Here is a 22,870-nt window from a genome sequence, read left to right on the forward strand (position 1 = left end):
AGCCTGAAATTAAATTAGACATCCACCATTTTGTTTATTTTTCCGAAAATATTGTATAAGTCGGATACGATAGTGAGCTTTTGTATTTCGCTAAAATATTACATTGTTAACGAAATTTGGCCATGATTATAAGATTAGGAATGTGCTATTAACGTACACTACTGTCGAACCCTTGTGTTGAAATTTGCAGACATCGGCCGCGCCGCTAGTAAACACTCTTTGAAAATTAACAACTTATCCTCAAAGAAAAGTAAAAGCCCGGGTGCGCTGGGTTCTCATGTCGATGAGAAAGGTCCGTTGAAATTTGTTCAACGAATATTTAGTAAGCCTAAAGGGAGTAATCCCCTGGCGTTAAAGGTAGGTGAAGTGCGACAGTCGGATGTCAAAAGTTGTGCAAGTAATCGTTTGCTAAAACTAGCAATTTGTTCAGGAAATATCAAAAAGTTGTGGGCGACAGTCCCCGGTGGCGCGCCCGGCTAACATGAATCATACGCCTGCCCCTGACAGGCAGCAGCAAGACCCAAATGTGAACCAAGTAGAGGAAATGGAAACCCAAGAAGGTTTGTTCTAATATCTCTTTTCGTCATCCATACTTTTCCTCCTTTGCAGATTACAACTATAGTTGAAATCTGACATGTCATTACTCTTAATTGACTTATTATGATATAGTGACAGACATCAGATGTACATTTCCTAAACATACACTTTATTGCTTTTTACCTAACTTAACCTAAAACTTTTATTGTCTTTGTTATCTATTTTTTGTTTAATGCTATTGTAATTATAACTTAATCTGTTAATGTAGTATTGAGTTTATTCAAGTTTATTATTACATGTTTGCCATAAAAGTGCAAGTTGTAAAGTTCTAAAATTAGATTGCTTTGTTTTAGTATGTTGTTATATATTCAAAAGTGACTACTATTTATACTTGAAGAAGTGAAATAAAAAATCTTTGTTAATCTATGTTTGAAATGTTAATATACATCACCATACTTGTTACATAGTGATAGTATGCTTCATTAAATATGCTTTCAGAACATGCATTGTGTTGAACATGTTTGTAAAGTGTTTACATCATGTAATTTTTTTATTTCTTGTATTTCTTTTAAAAGTTATGAAAAAATATTAAAATTGAATTCTTATTTACTTTTTTTATTTGTTACTAGCAGATTTGTCCAAGTTATTAATTTAAATAGCTCTTAAAGAACATATTTCTTAATCCAAAGAGTATTATTTACTTTTATACAATAAATATATATTTATTTTAAATAAAATTTTACCTTAAAAATATATTTCTTTTTATTATTTGATACCAACTTGAGTAGATAATGAAAGATAAAAAATAAATGTCTACGGCAAAACACAAAAGGTACCAACCAAAATGTTGTGTTGTTTAAAAGAAAATGTATCTTTATATTGATAAAGAATTAGATTCATTTCTGAACCTTTGAATATTAAATTCTTTATAATATTTAAATTCATTTTAATATATAACAAAAGATTGATTTCTACATATTACATTACAGTCCAGTAGATCATTTTTATTGTGTAATAAATACTTTATAAGAAAACAGGGATACCTTACAAATTATTAATGTATTGATATTTAACCTGACAAAATCTTAATGTGTATAACATTAAGATTTTTAATTTAAAACCTTGCAAAAGGAAACCTTTGAATAATATTATGGCTACATACTATTTATATGTGCTTACAACAGTAATACAAATGAGGTGAAGTTTCACATCCCTAATGTTATATTCAGTAGTATAGCTAACCACATATTAATTAAATTAGAAATAAATATGTAATTATTATTAAAAAATATGTTGACAATAATTTAAAAATCAATATGCTATAATTACATAGCTTGTTTTAAAGAAAGTTATTTGAGAAAGGAAAAAAGATTTAATTCATTGTCCTTTATTCAATTGAAAACATAAGTATTGTTCCCAATTGTAAATTCTATTTTAATCAAGTAAGACCATCTTAGCATTTCATACTTGGAGCTAATTAAATCATAAACAATACAGTATAAAAGAAAGTTTGTATCTCGCTCAGATCAATCAAGTTAATACAATGTATAAATTATTATTCTGGATAATTGTTTAAAACAATTAAATAAATAAACATATATCTTATAGTATATATAAATCATTATGTATGTAGGTTTTAGGATTTGTAATAATTTATTTTAAAAAAATTTTCGTAATTTTTTAAATTTTGTTGAACAAAGGTAAAGTACACAAATAAAATATTTTAATTTCATTATTATTTTCATGACTTCATATTCAAGCAACTATTTTGTGCAATAAAAAGGTAAATTTAAAAACATTTGTCAATTTCAATTCAGCTGTCATGTAAAATATTGATTGCTTTCAAAAATTATTAAAAAAACGACTACAAGCAACTTTAAAATTAGTAATATTTGTGCACTTTATTGTCATTAATGTCAAAAATTAAATATTGAAACAGTTATGACAAATTTTAATATGAAATAATATGGAGGCAAAAATTGTTTCAGTTGAAACTGTAGCTACTGCAACCGATAAAATTTGGACTGAAGTTTTAATGAAGGGACCTAATGGTGGAGTAGTTATGACAGATGTGATGAAAAACCAGGAAACCTCATCGACAGACATGGCTGTAAGCTTATTAAAATTTAAAATTAGTTTATTTAAATGTATATACCTTTATAGCCTGTGACTGTAAATCCAACAGGTTATGGATTCAATTCACACAAAGAAGTGAAATATTCAATATTTATATTTCCTCACTTTTGTAATGAGACAAGGCGCGGCGTTTTGTCACTCGAACGACACTCAACATACCCTCAAGATGTCAGGGGCAAGATTTCAAATGGAAGTGTATTAATGGGAATGGAGTGACTTAGAACAACATTCCCTCAATCTTCTATATGTGGGATAAGGGGTGAAGCTAAAATATATATCTATATACATATATATTTACGTGTGTATTATTTTAATATTGTAATTTTAAAATTTGTTTTTAAACAGCTGGCATGCTTAGACGCAGAGATGGAAGATGATGAAGCAAGGTCGGAAGCAACGTTTCGCTTCTCAGTGCCTAACTTCAGAAATCTCAAAGATTCTGTGCTGTCACCTCCATGTTACGTCCGTAACCTGCCTTGGAAAATAATGGTGATGCCCAGACAAGCGCCTTCCCCTGATCGTCAACAACAGAAATCGCTAGGATTTTTCCTCCAATGTAATGGTGAAAGCGAATCCTCGTCATGGTCGTGCTATGCCATGGCTGAACTCAGACTTATCTCTCACAAACCAGAAACTGAACCTTTTTATAGAAAGATTCAACATTTATTCTATAGGTTTGTATACAAATTTAATTAACTATATTATCACTATAAAGTTTCGTCGTTTTTTATTAAATATTTCCAGTGTTTTATATTTTTATAATCCTTATACTATGTATGTATATTTTAAATTTAGAGTGTAAAACACTCTAAATTTAAAACATAATTAGCCAATTACATAATTATTTACAGCAAGGAGAATGATTGGGGTTTCTCTCACTTTATGTCCTGGAATGATGTGTTAGATCCAGAAAAGGGATACATTAAGGAGGATTCAATTACTCTTGAAGTGCATGTCACTGCCGAGGCTCCCCATGGTGTCTCGTGGGATTCAAAGAAACACACTGGTTATGTTGGTAAGAAAATATTTAATTTTATTCCCTTATAATTGAAAGCTTCTCTTTTCTTTAGAGCATGAAAAGTTAATCTTGATTAAAGTTCATTCAAATTTTCAATCTGATCTAATTTCAAATGTAATGTTAAGATAAAAATATAAGAATATATTTTCAATAAAATTATATTTTTATACTCGATTTATTGAATATTAAAAAATATTGAATTCGGTAGAAAGTGGGGGACAAAGTGTCCCTCTGTTTACCCTTCTAAAAGATATAGTGGATACAGTGTGAAGCTGATTTAATTTTTAATTTTTAAAAAATATTGACAGGTTTGAAAAACCAAGGAGCAACTTGTTACATGAACTCTTTGTTACAAACCTTATATTTTACAAATCAATTAAGGAAGGCTGTGTATAAAATGCCGACAGAGTCAGATGATAGCACTAGGTGAGTTCTAATAAAATAATTATATACACATGTTTTTTTTCTTAGTTTCAAGCCTTTACTGAAATGAACAGATCTGCTTATAGTTTAGGACTGATCGCAGATGAACTCAGAGGAAAAAAAAAAGTTTCAAGCCTTACCCCCATATTCCACTAACAAATACTTCATTCCACCAAGTGGAAATCGGACCAATGACCGTCGCTTTTATAGTCGCACGATTTTGCCTCTGCACCACAATGGCCTTATTAAAGTTATATGATTATCAGTTTTTTTATTTGTTTTCAGATCTGTGGCCTTAGCCCTCCAACGAGTGTTCTATGAATTGCAATTTTCTGATAAACCTGTGGGTACAAAGAAGTTAACCAAAAGTTTTGGATGGGAGACACTAGACTCATTCATGCAACATGATGTTCAAGAATTTTTAAGGGTATATTCAATTTATTTTTTGTGTGTGTATAAAAAAATAAATACTGTTTTATATAGAACGCTTGAACTATATGATTATAAAATATTGAGTTGTTTCATATCTATCATAATAGTTGGTGCTTGTGCACAGTAAACGTGTTTTTTCTCGCGTAAATACTGATCTTGCGATTATCTATCTTCCAGTGAAAGTCCAATAAAAATTGGTTCAGTGGTTCCGGAGATTAGCCCAGATTTTATAAATAACTTGTTAGTCCTTTCAACTCAATTTTAAATAGATACAGATAGACTTCCATTTTTGTTTGTGTATAGATAAATACATGTTTCTGACTTTTTTCTAAATGAAGTAATTTTCATATAAAAATAACAAGGTCATAAATATACAAGAATTAAACAGCAATAAGAAAATAAAAAACTACAAATATGTATACATACAAAATGTGAAAAGTTGCATTAAGCCAATTTGTATGTCTGATAAGATAATCTATATATATAAAAGGACTTGTGCTCACTGACTGAGGTAAGACGCACGCACAGCCGTAACCGCTGATGGTAGAAACTTGAAATTTGGACAGATGTTTACTTTCGTAATCTGGACATCCACTAAGAAGGGATTTTGAAATATTTTAACCCTAAAGGGGTGAGATAGGGGTTGAAAGTTTGTATGGAAAAAAATTTAAATCAGCACCGATTTTTATAAAATTTGTAATTTAGATTTTTAAAAGTATTTAATTGAACACGTGTTTCATCGTTTTCTAAAATTCTCCCCCTAAGGGCGCAAATAAGGGGTTGAAAGTTTGTATGGAAAAATCTTTAAAACGCCACCGATTATTATAAAATTTTAAATATAGACTCTATAAATATTTAATTGAACATGTGTTTCATGCTTTTCTAGAATTCACCCTCTAAGGGTGCAAATAAGGAGTTGAAAGTTTGTATGGAAAAATCTTTAAATCGCCACCTATTTTTATAAAATTTGAAATTTAGACTCTTAAAAATATTTTATTGAACACATGTTTCGTGGTTTATTAGAATTCACCCCTAAATACGCAAGCGAAGCTGCGCGCGTCCGCTAGTCTGTATATATTTACAAGTTTATCTTGTTTTTTTGCTTCAAACCTATGTTACCTAATGTTAAGACACTCCATTGCCCATTTCCGACGAAAATTCAAGGCATTGAATCAACAGAGTGCTTAACTGAACACTGCGATACAAGTTCAATGTTTAATGTTCATTCTATTGTGTTTATTGGAAATATTTCTTAATCATCATTATTTATTGCTATAAGAAAACTACATGTTTTCTTCAATGTTTAATAATATTTTAAAAAAATATCATAATTGTATTAAAGAATTAATGCACAGCAGAATGGTGTTTGGATGTTAGTGCGATGATTGTGGGATCAATTCCCACTTAAGGGGATGAATCATATCGTTTTCTCATTTTCAATTTAGTAATTAAATTGCATTGTTGAGTTCCTCTATGCAAGGAATGTTTTGTCACTAGTTTCCCACAGCCTAAGCAGCATGCAACGTGAAAGTATAAAATATATTCTTATTGACATTTTTATTATATTTAGGTATTATTGGATAAACTAGAAAGCAAAATGAAGGGTACATGCGTAGAGGGCACCGTGCCGCGTCTGTTCGAAGGGAAAATGACGTCATATATCAAATGTAAGAATGTTAATGTATCCAGTACAAGAGTTGAAACTTTCTATGATATTCAACTGAACATAAAAGGAAAGAAAAACAGTAAGTAAATGTATAATCAAACTTTTACCTAAAGACAGTTGTGGCCAAACCAAGAGTACAAATGTGATACTGTAAACGCAACTGGTTGTGGGTTTGATCCTTACTCAAGGAAATGAAATATTTCTTTAAATCTATGTTTCCGTTTCTTCACTCTGCAGTCGAAGCAAAGCGCGGCGTTGAGTTCCGCCACTCCACACGCAATGAAATCAGAATTTGTCGGAAAATGGGGAATGCCTGGCTACATGCTGGCATGGTAAGCAAAGGATTTCACAATTTCCGCCAATTTTTTTCGAGATATCGTGTATGAGGGGTGGGCCTCAAATTTTTCTTAACATTAAAACAAAAAGTACTAAATACATTTCTTTAGTATTTTTGAGAAAATGTTGTCTAGCATTTTTTAAATAATTCCAGTTGACGAATCGTTCAAAGATTACATAAGTACGGAGACCCTCGACGGCGAGAACAAGTACGACGCGGGCGAGCACGGCCTCCAAGAGGCCGAGAAGGGAGTCATATTCGCATCTTTCCCGCCCGTACTGCATTTACATTTGATGCGTTTCCAATACGACCCAATCACTGATAACTCGGTGAAGTTTAACGACAGGTTAGTTTGTTTATTTTTTTAATGTGATATTGATGAATATTGTTGTTTGTAGGTTGAACTTAACGCCGCGCTTTGTCATATTACCTAAGTGGTAATCGAACCCACAACTGTCGCGTTTCATTGCTGCGGCACGACTTCTATTTATTTTTTATATTGTATTTCGCAATAGATTTGAATTCTACGAGCACATCAACTTAGATGCCTATCTTCAAGAGAAGCCAGAGACACCCGCAGACTATACTCTTCATGCTGTTCTGGTACACTCTGGAGACAACCACGGAGGCCATTATGTTGTATTTATAAATCCTAAGGGAGATGGAAAGGTATTTGAATGAAAAGAATTCAGTATATTTATTCAAGTAATGTAATGCTAGTTTATATATGTTGTTAAAAAAAGATAGTACATAAAAATGTTATAGTGACTTGTTAAGTCACTACTTATACTTAATAAGTTCAATTAAATAAAAAATAATAAAAATAAAAATTGTATTGTAAATATAAGCTTGATCATTCCTATTCCAGCTTCATGCTGTATCCTGTATCCTGTATATTATAGTATATCAGGGTAAGCAAGGGGAACTTAGTTTTAAGACTACTCTCTTTTCCACACGCCGCTCAATTTTCGAAACGTCTTGAGTGGCGGAACTGGCGGATGAATTATTTAATTACGAATGAATTATTGACTATAACGGGCGCGGTGCCCGTTGTAGTCAATGATTCATTACCCGAGAGGGAATCGAACCCACAACTGTCGCATATGCTGTCGACGCTGTGTTTTTCTCAACAAAATTATGTGTATTTACCTTAATTTTTACAGTGGTGCAAATTTGACGACGACGTGGTGTCGCGTTGCACGAAACAGGAGGCCATAGAGTACAACTATGGCGGCCACGACGAGGACATGGCGCTGACCGTCCGCCATTGCACCAACGCTTATATGCTTGTGTATATACGGTAATATTGTTTTAATGGGTTTAGAGAATCGAATTCGAATTGGATAAACAAAAATATTTTTTTTATAAGATCTAATGTGTGTTTTTAACTGATAGTTAACATGACAAATTTCATATTATTGGTTTTAATAAAAAAAATATTTTTGTATCTCAAGTCATGAATATATATGACACAATAACTAATGACTTCGATTTAATTTTTACAGTGATTCACAATTGAAAACGGTATTACAAGAAGTAACTCAGGCCGATATACCAACAGAGCTCAGTGAACGTCTTGCAGAGGAGAAAAGAATTGAAACGGTATGAATTCTGCAGAGATGCTTATAACATCTATAAATAGTTACATGCATATAAAAATTTTGACGTAGTTTGATAAGAATGTATTTTGTGTTCTTTCTAGCAATTGATTATTATTTTTTAGCATTACGCTTTTGTCCGCATATAATGATATAGACAGAAGGTACTGCATTCTCATCTTTTCTTTTACGTATTTATCATTTAAATTTGAAACAGATACGCCGCAAAGAGCGAAACGAGGCCCACCTTTACATGAACGTGAACGTCGTCCTTGAAGAGGCGTTCGACGGCCACCAGGGCAACGACCTCTACGACCCCGAGCGCGCCCACTACCGCGTGTTCCGCGTGCGCAAGCAGGCGACCGTCTCCGAGCTCATGGATATGCTGGCTGAGAACTTTCGGTATCCGTTGAAGCATTTGAGGCCGTGGCCGTTTAGTGCGCGTTCGAATCAGGTATTTTGTTCATAGTTTATTATGTTTTCTTTGTAAATTTCACGTCTTCATTTGTTCTTTAAAGCTTATGGTTGATTATTTTTGATTTCCAAATGGATTAATTGGTATATTTAATACTTTTCTATTCTTTTTTTTCGTAGTTGTAAATTGTGAATTGATATCAGTTTTAATTAAGATTTTGATACTGGAATGGTATAATTTGCTTTTAAGTATGGTAGAAAAATTATATAAATAGTGCTTCTATGATTTTTTTTTTTCATTTTCACATTATTAACAATATATATTTCATGTTAAGCAGACATGCAGACCAACTTGCTTGGACCTGAACGAGCAGAACAAGACTATAGCGGATATATCGGAGAACATGAATCCATGGAACATCTTTCTGGAAATGCTACCTGCGGACTCCGGTTTTAGTGCTCTACCGCCCTTTGACAAAGACAATGACGTAGTTCTTTTCTTTAAATTCTACGACCCAAAACAGAAACGTATACATTATTGTGGACATCACTACCTGCCCATAGCCAGCAAGCCGGCAGACCTTATACCCATATTGAATAAGCGCGCCGGTATGTTTATTTTAATAATTCGATCAAGCAAAACGAAAACATGTCATAACATGTTTTATTTCTAACCTTAAATTTGCTAAAGTACACTCCATATGCATGAACTTTACAAGAGTCGCCGAAAATATTATGTTATTTTTTACAGACCACTTATTTATAAAAACATATTATCGACCTACTTAGTTTTTAAGTTATTTGGTTTGTTAGGTGGTATGCGAATTAAGGTATCGATTTAGACTAGTGATATCCAAAATCATCATAAAGCTTATATGGCTTATGTCGGATCGATTTTATTATTAGGGTGATGGATAATTTTTATTTGGAATATCCGATAATATTGTTTACGGAGATCCATAAAATTCCTATAGATAACTTTCATTTACGGCTTTTAATTTTGATAGTGATTTAAAAATAATTTTTTGCTTAGGTTTCCCTCCCGACACTCCACTCGTTCTGTATGAAGAAATAAAACCAGATTTTGTGGAGAAAATCAACAACTACAATGATCCACTTGAAAAGGTATTATTTATCAGTTTTATGCTGAAACCTCTTTACATAGTTTTAAGTGTATAGTACATTTTACTATCCTATTGAAAGTAATTCAACATTTTTTTCCTTAATTACATATTTTTAAACAAAAATATCTTTATTTATATTTTAAAATTGGTTTCTCTTTAATTATTAATGTATTTATTTATATATATCAATATGCCAAAGCAGATGCTAATGCTATGTTTAGTAACATAACATTGATTTTGTATTGGCTACATGTATAAATTGTTGTTAGTTTTTAGCTAACCAAACTTGACGGCTCAGGTATGCTGATTAGTATGTTTTATATTATGAATATTTTTCGAATTGTTTATGTTCATATTTATTTTATTATGTTATTTATAAATAATATTGTTTTAATTCAGTATTATAACCAGTATATATAAACAAAATCTACTACCACAATATAAATCAAATGTATTATAATTTTTCTGATACAGCAAATAAATATATATCAAGTCAAAATGTCAATGTCCAAATCAGTCAGAGGCCAGCCGTGGCGCAGGTGATAGCAAATACGACTGGTTGTGGGTTGGATCCCCACTCGACTAAGTGAAATATTTATTTACATTTATATTTTCATTTCTTCTCTCTGGTGCCGAGGCAACAGCGCGGCGTTAAATTCCACCACTCAACACGCAATGCCTCCAGAATTCGGCGGAAAGTGGGACGATTGTTTTAACACTAGGTTCCCTAAGCGTACCCTGCTATGTGCGCGGCGATACAGCGTGAAATTTATATTATGAATAAAAAAATATCGGAAGAGGGGTGACGTGTGCTTGTGTTGTGTGTGTATGTGTATGTGTATGCACTCACACACACGCACCGTCCGCCCCTCGGGTTGAGTCGTGTGCACGCGGCCAGGTATTGGACGAGCTGATGGACGGCGACATCATCGTGTTCGAGCGCGCCGACAACCGCCATGAGGAGCTGGAGCTGCCCACCTGCCAGGACTACTTCAAGTACATCTTCTATAAGGTCGAGGTCCAGTTCGTTGACAAGACCCTGCCTAATGATAACGGGTATGTACAATATGCAGTATCGTTGAAGAGTCGTGGCCGTCGTAAAGTTAGCTGCACATGCGCAGATTTGATTTTACGATTATGTCATAAGTTTGATCAATTTCTTACCGAATGAAATTCCACAAACTTCTATAAACTTTCAAACACATTACTACGCTAGTCTCGTTATATTCGCGTAGAGAGTAGCGGAACTCAACGCCGCGCTTTGCCTTGTCTCTGCAGCGAAGAAATGAAAATATTAAATATTTCATTTCTTCGAGTGCAAATCGAATCTACAACCTATTGTGTTTACAGTCACACAATAAAAATAATCGTGCTTAATACTTAATTCGTTTCTTTACAGATTTACAATGGAGTTGTCGATGCAAATGCGTTATGATCAAATGTCTCGTGCTGTTGGGCAAAGACTCAATGTAGACCCATTTTTAATACAATTTTTCAAATGTCAAAAGTAAGAAATCTTTATTTTATTGAATTAATTTAGAATTAATTTTTTATATATTTTTTTAAAATATATGTAATTTCCTATTTACTGCCTAGTCAAATATAATTTTATTTACATACTTGACTGACATTGTCTAATTTCATTTTCAGTTACAAAGACACTCCCGGACCGCCGCTCAGATACTCTTATGATGGAATACTTAAGGATTTGTTAGTGTACTGTAAACCAAAGTGCCCTAAAAAATTGTTTTACCAGATTTTATCTATTAAAGTTAATGAATTAGACAACAAAAAACAGTTTAAATGCTTATGGGTAAGATATATTTTTGTATAAAGGGAATTAAGGTATTTTTTTTTAGTTTCACACTGTATCCCGTATGTAGCAGAGTACTCAGAGAGAATTTAATGTTATTTCTGGAAACAACTGCGCTGTCTTCTTATCAGGAGAGGAAATGAAATTAATTTATTGCCTGAAGTGGTAATCGAACCCACTATTATCCCACTGCGCTCGAAGTCAAATGTTTAAGTTGTTCAATGAACATAATATAAGTATACAATAAAAGAATCCATGATTTTAATACATATACTCAATTTCCTAAAGTAATTTTGTAATTGCTTCATAGGTTGGCCCAAATTATAAAGAAGATAAAGAATTAATTTTATATCCTAACAAAGGCGGGAAAGTAGCCGATATCTTGGAAGAAGCTGCAAAGGTTGTTGAATTGTCCCCTGAAGGTTCTGGCAGGTAATAATATATATTTCTTGTATATTTATTCATTTTTACATGTTATAGATGGGCAGGGACAATCTTGTGCTAGAATATAAAGAAATGAAATGTTTAATATTTAATTTCTTTGCTCTGGTATGGAGGGAAAAACACGCGGCGCGCACAATTGTTTTATCATACTCAATTAGATGAATAGTTTTTACCTACTCCATCTATATGGCTATCATATGTACATGTTTCAGATTACGTATTGTTGAGCTTTCGTGTCACAAAGTATTACAAGGACCCGACCCAGAGTTAACGCTCGACCAGGTTACCATATCACCTCCACGACTATACAGAATAGAAGAAATACCTAGGGATGAAGTAAATTTACAGGCAAGTTATAGAAATTTGTAGCCTATTTTATTTTTTTTAATTAATAGGTAATTTTATAATAATTAATATATGGCCCACTTTTATAATAATTGATAGGTAAAAAAGTTATATGATTGCATATTTTGCAGGAGGATGAGATGTTGGTACCATGTGCGCATTTCCACAAACAAGTGTACTCTACGTTTGGCATCCCGTTCTTCGCGCGTGTTAAACACCACGAACCCTTCCAAGCCTTCAAGGACCGCTTGCAGAAGAAACTGGACATACCCGATAAAGAATGGGAAAAGGTAAGCTACAATAATTCTATACAATTCTTTGACGAATTTGACATATTTCGACGGTTCCTAAAGCATCGAAAGCGAAAACTCACTTATCTTCTTTATCGCTTTTTTAAACCATTAAAAAGTTTTAATGACTTAGTTTTTTAACGTGTATGTACGTAATCGAAAACTACTTTTTTTAATACATAGTTCAAAACAGCAATAAAAGTATTTCGATTTTTCCCTTTCGATCATTTGTCTAGAATACTTCGATTTCTTGCTATACCCAGCATATAGATTGGCGGAACTGAAAGCGTGGCGTCGCACTATGGACAATGGTAGAACAACGGCAGATCAAAAGTCATTTTTTCAAAGTAGTCCCTGCTGCATTATTTTTTTTTAAATTAATAGTATAAGAGTAGAACTTTAATATTATGAATTATTTTTTCGTGAATTACATTTGGAATATATATTTATTCATCGTGAAAAATTGTCATTCGTGAGAACGTCTATTTCAGGTTGTTCACTTTGATACTTTAAACATAATTTCCTTAAAAAAATGAGCAAGTAGGTATAAAGTGTTATATATTTTTGAAGAGCCCATAGTATGTAGATTTTAAAAAATATATTATATTGTGGATATCGTGACTATATTTTTATAAAAAATATTAACAATAAGTGAAGAGAAAAAAGGTACGTATTTAAAGTTCATCGAGACTTTTAACAGTTACCGATGTCTCCCGACGCGTTATATTTGATATTGTTTTATAGTCCACATATTCATAAATAAGATTTACCAAAAATCAGCTGCAGAGACCTGCAGACTGAGAAGTTATCACGAAAACTCCGATACAAGTCAGGGGACACGAAAACTCTATCTATTGTAATTTCTAATGTTTTACTATTTAATTGATCAGATTGCGGTAAATTTCCATAAAATTATTGTTATTTATTGATAAAAGGACGTTTTATCTTCATTTTGCACACATTTTGCACAATCATTTATTCACACTACCCTCATTTATGAAATTATATGAAAAGTGAATTAATTTAAAAAACTATTACAAATTAGTAATAAAATTACTAACAGACGTTTGATTATTAGGTGTTTTCACTAAATTTCAAATTGACGAATACTTTTAGTGTTCCAAGTGTGAATTATTACTCCCATACATTGAAGGTGCAGGGTTTACGTTCAATAGGAGAAGAATTAGCACCTCTTTAAATTATTTGAGGTTCCTGGTAAAGATTTTATTGATTGAAAAATTACTTATAGGTCCCGACTGTTCATCCTAATAAACTATTGGACTTGTTAATTTCTTTTCAGATTTATGCAGTCGGGGTGTTTGTTTTTTAATAAATATTTTTTTATTTTTCAAATTTTTGTTAGGAGTCATTATGGTAATGATAATCATGATATACCTTTTTGAAATCCTCATATTGAGCTCTTGAATTTGATACCCATATTGTGGTATTCGAGACCAAAAATTTTTTTTTCACTAAGTCCTATGGCCTCCCACAGCCGCCATGATTATTATTTTTTAACGTCACCTATCTAAGAACACTTGGGCTGCTAAAGTGAATATAACGATGCCTCAATTATGTAAATCCGTTCAGCGGTTCTGGAGATACAAGGTAATAAAGAATATTGCATACATACATACGTACATACATACATACAAAATACGCGCGAAAAACAACAACTCTTCTTTAGCAGTCGAGATTAATAATAAACTAATTTAATAATACATTTTTACTATTATTCCTTTAATTTTTACTATTATTTACTGAAAACTTTTCTTTTCATAATTTTTTTATATATATATTCTCCAACAAAAGTATAATATCTGAACGTCACCTAACGCACTATTTCATACTCTATGCCTGTGCAAAAATTCAATTGTTTATCTTAACAAATAAAAAAGTTGTCGATTTTTGATCTGATACAGACCTCGATTTCCCATAGTGCGTCGTCGCGTAACATCGCTTCATTTCTCTGAGTGGGATTTGAACTTGTAACCGTCGTAATTGCCGCTGAGCCACGATGGCGTCCGACTACGGCCATATTTGTAGTATATAATAAAGAACCATTACTGACAGGAGAATAATAGCTTTATTTTTATTTCAGTACAACTTTGCTATAGTTACAAATGGCAGACCTAACTATATAAGTGAAGGGGCAACAATTAATATATTTGACTTCAGGCCAAATAGCAATACAAGTGAGTGTTACACAATTTTATAGATATCATCTATGCCATGCCATTATATATTTATTATTATGTTAAATGTTTATTGTTTCTATATAAAGCTTGTTGATATTGAATTTGTATACACAAAGAATTAGAATGAAACAAATTTAGTAAGTAATCCAATAATTTAATAACTCCAAATTTATACTTTTCATTCAAATTCACCTTTTTAAAACTAACATATTCCTTTTATAACAATATAATTTATTGCTGAGACTTATTATTTTAATAAAGTATTAATTAAACTGTTTAAAATATTAAGTAAATGTTAACGATATATAATTTTTTTTATTTTATTTGAATGAATTTGAAATGTGAACATGTGAATTTAAATTTGAATCTTAATATTTTTAAGTGAATTTTCTAAAAAATATTTCTAAGAAATCTTATAAGAAAATATTTATAAGATCTTCATGTATTCTTAAAAAGAGATAAGAATAGAAGAAGAATACATAAAGATGTATAAATATTTGAACATAGCTGAATTCTATGCTTAAAACAGATTCCAAGAGATGCAAGTCTATATTCGAATTTCTATACATATTCTTAAATAATTTGAATTTGAAATATAAAACAGAATTTACACTGTTTAACTCACAAACCCATTATATGTGGCATTGTTTCCACATCAAATGGGAATGGTGCTAAAATTGAATAAAGATCTGTCCCTTCCAGACGCGACGGGGCGGCCCTGGCTCGGGCTCGAGCACATCAACAAGACGCCCAAGCGCTCGCGCGTCAACTACCTGGAGAAAGCCATCAAGATATACAACTGAGTCGAGGTTCCTGCGCCGCCGCCCCCTTTATAGCACCCGCCTCCCCATACACACATACTATATGCAAAGCTACTGGACTCGCCTATAATAATGCCTTTTTTAATGTACTTGCTAGGTTATACTTGTATGTTATATATGTATATATTTGATGAGTATAAGACTCATGTTTTTTTCGTTCATTCTATGAGTGTATGTTTCATTCATTCATTATCTTTGTTTCTTGATAATAATATGTAAATAGTTCAAATCTAAAATCATAATATGATTACTATTTGTGTTTCTCGTCTATTCTTTCTTCTAAATAATATTCAATTTCGAATAAAAATAATTTTATATTCAAAATACTATTGCTTTTTCAAAGACTTAAGGTGCATTTTGATTGAGCTAAACAGATTTGCATTTTATATATAGAATGTGTTATTTAAAAAGTTGTTATTACATTTATACATTCACAGAATCGAAACTGCTCCATTTTGTTTATATTATATTCATACCTACCAATAAAAAAAATCGAGAAATTGCATTATAATATACCAAAATATAAGTTATTATTGTAAAGTCCAGTAGCGATGATAATAGTATATTTTTCTACGAATATGCAGTTTTGTTAAAACATAATTGAAAACATGCATGAATGAAGGTAATACAACACATTTTTAGATTCTCACAGCTGTATGCAAGAATTAATATTATAAGAGAACAAAATAAATCATAAATCCCGCAATTTTAGCTATTTTCTTGAGAAATTTTCTTTGTAATAATTTTACTCTGATTCTAAATTCAAAATAGAATTATATTCCTTTTTTTAATAAAACGCAAACAAAACAACATAATAATTTAATTTATGTTTAAACTATATTTTGAAATCTATAAGTAATTTAGTAAATCAAATTTTGCAACATATCACCTTTATCAATGCATGTCTTAAATTTATACATATAAACGTGTTAAACAATTGCAGAACATTAAACACGTAACTCACTCGGAAAGTAAAAACTGAGTAGATAAAGAGGGTGGATGGTGAATGAGTATGAAAGTACTATGTGGATATCATTTATAACCTTTTATAGTTATTGCTCTTTGTGACATTTATTTTTTATAATGACTTGTGGCTTTCAAAACTCCAGCCGCGCCATAGATTATATACATGTAATAACGATTTGATTTGTCTATAATAATAGTTAAAAAATAGATCAATGTTACACTTATTTTCATTCATTTCTTTGGGGTCCTTATTTAAAATTATTGTATTATTTTAGTATAATGTTTATAGGAGAAAGTTTCTTAAACTAAATTATTAATAATATCAAACCTCTTTATTTTACATATATCCCAGAATCCAGTACAAAATGTTTAAAATGGTGATAGTTTTCTTGTTAAATATTATTTCAGCATCATACTGGTTGGTTAGATGGTTTAGTTAAATATCTCATCAGGCTGTGCCCCAACTGCTGTAAAGCATATTCATAATAGGCAATTTGGTCATTCGGCAAAATTATTTTTTTTTTTAAAGAAAATACATTATTTAGATACTAGTTGTATTATTATAGTTAACTGATGTTTAAAAGGATTTTATACATGTTCTATTGTGCCTGTATGTTGCGCTAGGTGTCTTGGCCTGACTCAACACTGTATAACAAAATAATAAATTTTATAGCAATAAACTATAATGCTTACTAAGTATCACAACTATTATTAAATATGTTCTTCATACATAATAATTATAAAATGCAAAAAAAATACGATTTATATAATTGATTAAAAATATTTCGTCTCAACATAATGTCTAAATTGATTTCACTTTTAATTGTGTTATTTATATCTGGTTATTCAATCAGTGTACATAGTGACACATACTATTTTTAGGAAAATTAAATTATGGTGTTTTTTTTATTAAATAAATTTTTTTTTAACATAATAATCTGTTGTAACGGTTGCCGAATAACCAAGCTTCGTTAAATTCGTTGATATTTAATTATTTAAATAAAATATTAAATACAATTAATTAAATTATTTTATTATTATTATTTTAAGATTTCTTATAAATTACCTGTAGACAGCTTCTTAAATGTTATAGCTTGGCTGGAAATCTTGTCATCCCAATTGTCAAATGTGTTGTTAATTTTCTGACCAGACCTGCCAGACTAATATTACCTTAACATGATACTGGTGTTATGTATATATGATGTAATAAATTAAGAAAAAAAAAAACGTTTTATACATAAGATTTATTAACACAAAAAAAATATCTTAAAGATGCCTTAGATCTTTTAAGAGTTTTGAGAGTGGTAAAAAACTTACTTATTTAATTTATACCCTTTAAAATTTATTTTACATTTGTAACTTATTCACATTGTATAAGAGGCGGCTTGTATGGTGCGTCTTGTTTGTTTCAATGTTATTTAACAATGACGACAGTTGCGCTTCATTAACCTTCTGGGTTTGAGGTTTTGAAGATACGAAAGAAGTATAGTTAAAATAGTGGCTTAGATTATGTGCCGATGCCGTTATAATAAAGTAGAGCAAATGGGATTATAGACTTAGTTGATTTAACTTTTACTTACATCTAGAACCCCATGTAAAGGTGAGTTTGTACAGCTTGTATGTAAACTGTTGGAGTGTTCCAATGTTTGTCATGTTGGATTTTAAATGTTTCTCTGAATATAATCCTATATTTGTTTAATTTGGTTTGTTTATTAAGATACACCCTACTGGTCTTTTATTAATATTTCTTATTTAACTAATAAGTATATATAAATTATCTTGTATAAAACTTGTTGATTTTGGGTGAACATTTGTTGTTTTTAATTTATTATTATACATAACTTCAATGATACATAATTAAATAACTTCATTTGCAAATTTTTCAATTTTTATGAGATGCCCTTTTTTTATTAATATATATAGTTTCTTTTAAGTAAAATGAATAGCTCTAAAACAACAATACAATACACAATATCCCTATTATATTGAATTCACCAACTAAAAACACAAAATCAAATGTGGAAAATTAAGAATTCTAATCATAAATTGTCTCAAACCTACTTGTATCATCATAAATTGTGCAAGGAGTTGTATGAAGACTATAAGGCCAAGTATGGTTTGAGTGGTTATACATTAGTAATAATTTATTGGAGCTTGCTTATATAAACCTAATATACTTAAATTCTAATTGGAAAGCTTATATTCCCTAAATGTTATATGTATGAATAAAATATTTGCTATTGTAAGTTACAGCAAATCACTGCACCACAAAATGTTTCTTATTTCAGCAGAAAATGAAAAACTAAATTCCCCTTGAAAACTGATTTCTCCCTGCTTACTCTTCTATAAACAGGACAAAGCATGAAACAGAAAAAAATTGCATGAAAACATGACATTCACACCACTATTTTATATTAATACATTTTCATGAAAAACTACCTGAAAATCAATTTAAACAATCCTAAATGAAAAAAAGAAGTAGTTTATGAATGGTGATTAAACAAAATCTAGTACAAGGAACATATACTAGTAACGGCTTAGATAAGGAAACTCAAATATCATAGAAGCAAACATTTATTACATTTTAAAATACATTTATTAGAATATATTTATAATAAAAAAACACATACCGCTGGCATTAATATTAACATTTTAGATGAAAATATAACATATTATACATTTTTAAAGTAAACTTATAATACATTTTAGCTATAACATAGAGCTTTTATGAACTAGCCACTTGCTTTAAGGGTCCTTCTAAATATTGTGCTATTGCATGTATTTTTTCTTTTAATATCCCAAATCCAACTGTTTCTTTCGCATAAAGACATAACAGCAAATTGGCTACCTGAGTGACAGCAATTTTTCCATTTAAACAATCTACTAATATTAAATGTAATTTGTCTTCTTTAAAAACGTTTCTAGCGTGTTTCTCGTATGCAGACCATACATTACTTGCAATGGCAGCAGTGACTCTCGCATCTTTGTCATTGTATCCAGAGTAAGCTAACAAAGCACCTTGATGATTTAACAACCTGAAATATTGATAGATAAATATGTGAACATTAAAAAGAGTTTATATACAATAAATTTACTTAAAATACATTAAAAACATTACAACGTATTTTCAACGCCACCAGTATTTGCCTGACTTAAGACTTGGGTTAAAGCTTTTGGTTTTAGCATGTTGATTGGGTAAACAAACGTTATATTTAAATTGTAAGATTTTTATTATTTTAAATATGAAAAACTGAGTCTAGAATTTTTATTTATAAATAATAATGTCAAGATGACAACTGTCAAGCTGACTCACAGAATACCAAGTACCAAGGAACATATACTAGAAGAAGCGTAACTCCCATACAAAAAATTTTGCCAATAGCTTTACACGCTTATACTACTAGCGCCGCATTTTATAGCACCAAACTTTTTCGGAAAAGCGGGAATATTCAAATTCAAAAGCATAATTACTAGTACACAGTATTAGGGTAATTTTAATTGCAATTAACAATTAAATATTAATAATAAAACATCTGTCTGTACGGAAATCAAAATTACCAATTAATTTTGATTGATCATAATAAACAATCAATTGTGATTTCCGTACAAACAAAATATGTTAAATTGTTAATATTTAATTGTCAATTACAATTAAAATTACCCCAATACTGTAATAAATTTTTTTTAATTATTAAATTTAAATTAAAATGATATTGGTAAGTATAATATTAAAAGAATATAAATATGAAAAATGTTTTATTTTATATCAAACATTAATTACAAATGGCTGTTTCACATTTCTAATGATTTATTATACACTGAACTGGGAATTCTTCTCGAGGGGTCCTTCAGTTGCGGCCTGCAAATTTATATATAGTTGTATAAAGGAACAATAAGCCGTAATAACCACAGTAATGATTTGGTTAATTTAATAAAAGTTTGCTTTATGAAATCGATTTTTTAAAATAAACTTATAATTTGTTCCTTTTCTAAACAAATAAAATCTTTTTTATTGGTATTTACATGTTTTAAAAATACTTACGGGAGAGAATGTGAAGTTATTGCAACAAGACATCCAACTCTTCTGGTGCTATTGTTTCTGCTGGGTTGTCAATCATAGGGGACTTTTCCATGCCATTGAGGACATCAGCGTGCAGAGCAGAGTGATTTGGTGTTATGAAAAAAATGACACGCGAATTTAATTAAACATTGAAATATATTATCAACTAACACAACATATTTGAAATTTAGATTATTAAACATCCAATTTAAAAATACTCTAAAAACTTACTGCGGGAGTCCCCACTTCCAGGCTCAAGATTTCTGCAGCTTCTTTTTCTTCAGATTCTGAATTGTCATTGCTGGTGTCATCTTAGACATTCATTCTAATCTTTTTTTCCAATGCTTTGCAGTTATGCTTTGGAATGCTGGCTTAACTGTAAGCTGCAAGTAGCATAAGTATTAGTCCGTTATTATTTATTATTAACACAAGTATTATTATAATTATCATGTTCATTATTACATATACTTTTCTTAACTATCCTTTAAGTAGTCATATCAAAACTAAATTTCCAGCATATATGGTTTATATTTGAATATTAATTATTTTCAATTGGAGCAAAGAAAAACTTGGCATTAATTTACATAAATCATAAAAGAATATTTTATTAAATATTATAAATTTAAATATTTCCTAATCTTATTATTCATTTTATTTTCTTTTGGTAATTTCCCTGGGAGTTGTATCACAAATTGTACTCACATTTAAGGAATGGAATTGTAAAAATAATGTAAAACATAATAAAATACCTCTTCTCATGCTGTTGACTCTAAACCAATATTTTTATGTTATCTTCACGTCTTGCTCTATTTCTCAAATTTTATATTTTTTTAAAAGTTAATGTCCCTTGCTTTAGAAGGAATCTCTTTCATCTGTAAAAAAAGAATTCATTTAAAATTCATATTATTGCATGTTTGTTAGTTTCTACTGATATTTTTTTTATTTTCAACTGGGCTTTAATATTATAATTATAAAAAATAAAATAAATCAGCTTCTCACTGTATCCCACATACTGTAACTGTGTCTTACTGGTAAGACACTCCTTTGCCTAAGTAACACTAAATATAAGAGGCAGTTGAGGCGCAGCAGCACAAGGGTGTGACTGTAATGCAACGGTAGTGGGTTCTATCCCCACTCAAGGAAACAAAATATTCTGATAATTTATGCTTTTATTTCCTTGCTCTGGTGCAGCGTGGCATTTAGCTCCGCAACTCAACTCTTAATGCCTCCAGAGCAAGAAAAGCAGAATGCCTAAAATATATTTACAATGGCAAAAAATAACTTTACCTGAATATATACCTCTAATAGTTAATACCTGAATAGGATGGCCCAATTATATCTGGCACAGCATATTATATGCTTAGGTTTGCCTTTCGCTTTTATAAAAACATGACATACTAATCACATAAGACTATTGGTAGTATAGGTAGTGTTTATAGTATAGTAATAGTGGGTGTAATGACTCCAAAAAAAGTCTTAGGCCAACAACATTTGACCCAAGTCTGTGCCCTGAAACATGAAATAAATTAAGGTGAAAAAAACCATAAAATATAGAACTGGGCTACTTATAGATTTCTTTCAAAAACAAATAATTCCTTTCTGAAATTACTTTTAATGACCCTAACAGCAATGTTAACTGAACACGCATATTCTAACATTTACTGCTCTCTGATATTAACATTTTACATAATAGGTTTTTACTTAAATTTGGAAGTTGTGTTAGTATTGATTTAACAGCTACAAAACTTCAATCTAAACACTGGCTACCAAATGAATAACGTAATTATAATGCTTGAAGGTATACTCGCAATAAGAGTTTGATTTTTAAGTCCAAAATATATCATAAAATAATTTTCATTACTTGCTTTATAATATTTGTACACTTACTTCATAATATTTAGCTTTCCTGTTTTAAAACTATAAAAGACAATCGCCATATTGCAAGCACGTGTTTTAACAAACTCTTCAATATACTGACACGAAACCACTTAACTTAAAGTACATCTTTTCGTTAACTAAATAAAAAATATATTAATTCGTATACACACAAGAATTTTAAAAATATCAAATGAGAAGATCAGCTAAATCACATGGAACAACAAGATCGACCGCCATGTTAATTAACCCAACCCAGATAACATTGTTGCCATTGACAAATATAACAAAATAAACAAAAAAGTAACATGTGGAAAATGAAATTAATATTATAAAAGTCCAATATATTGTATAATGCTTTTTAATTCTAATA

The 22,870-nt window shown here is 30.5% G+C and overlaps 2 protein-coding genes and 1 long non-coding RNA gene across 11 annotated transcripts; 1 reads left to right on the plus strand and 2 right to left on the minus strand.

Annotated features, from left to right (window-relative positions):
• The first annotated feature begins 27 nt into the window (after window positions 1-27).
• LOC146531387 (ubiquitin carboxyl-terminal hydrolase 7-like) lies at window positions 28-18,261 on the plus strand. Of its 8 annotated transcripts, none has more exons than XM_085198189.1 (23): window positions 28-357; window positions 431-560; window positions 2,526-2,647; window positions 3,019-3,347; window positions 3,525-3,688; window positions 4,000-4,117; window positions 4,400-4,541; window positions 6,117-6,291; window positions 6,703-6,895; window positions 7,065-7,218; window positions 7,713-7,849; window positions 8,055-8,151; window positions 8,365-8,601; window positions 8,900-9,170; window positions 9,595-9,686; window positions 10,584-10,741; window positions 11,085-11,192; window positions 11,336-11,498; window positions 11,809-11,930; window positions 12,155-12,290; window positions 12,419-12,577; window positions 14,679-14,772; window positions 15,463-18,261. In XM_085198189.1, exons 2-23 carry the CDS (start codon window positions 482-484, stop codon window positions 15,576-15,578), a joined length of 3,366 nt encoding a protein of 1,121 aa, XP_085054315.1. In that variant the 5' UTR covers window positions 28-357; window positions 431-481; the 3' UTR covers window positions 15,579-18,261. The 8 variants fall into 8 exon arrangements, with proteins under 8 accessions (XP_085054315.1, XP_085054319.1, XP_085054316.1 ...); XM_085198193.1 differs by having other exon boundaries at window positions 15,478-18,261; XM_085198190.1 differs by having other exon boundaries at window positions 10,596-10,741.
• Window positions 18,262-19,120: 859 nt separating this feature from the next.
• Window positions 19,121-19,879, minus strand: Lamtor2 (Late endosomal/lysosomal adaptor, MAPK and MTOR activator 2). Its single transcript, XM_085198197.1, has 2 exons — window positions 19,681-19,879; window positions 19,121-19,597 (listed from the first exon to the last, which is right to left on the minus strand). The coding sequence occupies exons 1-2, from the start codon at window positions 19,746-19,748 to the stop codon at window positions 19,288-19,290; spliced, it is 378 nt and encodes a 125-aa protein (XP_085054323.1). The 5' UTR covers window positions 19,749-19,879; the 3' UTR covers window positions 19,121-19,287.
• A 424-nt stretch (window positions 19,880-20,303) lies between these two features.
• Window positions 20,304-22,754, minus strand: LOC146531389 (uncharacterized). Of its 2 annotated transcripts, none has more exons than XR_014878783.1 (6): window positions 22,510-22,754; window positions 21,938-22,131; window positions 21,372-21,494; window positions 20,854-21,005; window positions 20,605-20,686; window positions 20,304-20,421 (listed from the first exon to the last, which is right to left on the minus strand). It is a non-coding gene; the product is annotated as an uncharacterized LOC146531389 (long non-coding RNA). The 2 variants fall into 2 exon arrangements; XR_014878782.1 differs by having other exon boundaries at window positions 21,910-22,131; window positions 22,510-22,750.
• Between the last annotated feature and the right edge of the window lie 116 nt (window positions 22,755-22,870).

The sequence above is a fragment of the Heliconius melpomene genome, chromosome 15 (assembly GCF_056956725.1).
Source record: "Heliconius melpomene rosina isolate 202511_hmr_F chromosome 15, ASM5695672v1, whole genome shotgun sequence".
Taxonomy (NCBI): domain Eukaryota; kingdom Metazoa; phylum Arthropoda; class Insecta; order Lepidoptera; family Nymphalidae; genus Heliconius; species Heliconius melpomene.

What these genes read in the sequence shown, in the direction of transcription:
- LOC146531387 (XM_085198188.1), top strand. Translation starts at nt 482, where the DNA reads ATGAATCATACGCCTGCCCCTGACAGGCAGCAGCAAGACCCAAATGTG. An exon ending in TCGGTGAAGTTTAACGACAG is followed by an intron (nt 6,896 to 7,064) that starts GTTAGTTTGTTT and finishes ATTTCGCAATAG; the next exon opens with ATTTGAATTCTACGAGCACA. An exon ending in ACAATGATCCACTTGAAAAG is followed by an intron (nt 9,687 to 10,583) that starts GTATTATTTATC and finishes GCACGCGGCCAG; the next exon opens with GTATTGGACGAGCTGATGGA.
- Lamtor2 (XM_085198197.1), bottom strand. Translation starts at nt 19,748, where the DNA reads ATGCTAAAACCAAAAGCTTTAACCCAAGTCTTAAGTCAGGCAAATACT. An exon ending in GGTGGCGTTGAAAATACGTT is followed by an intron (nt 19,598 to 19,680) that starts GTAATGTTTTTA and finishes TCAATATTTCAG; the next exon opens with GTTGTTAAATCATCAAGGTG.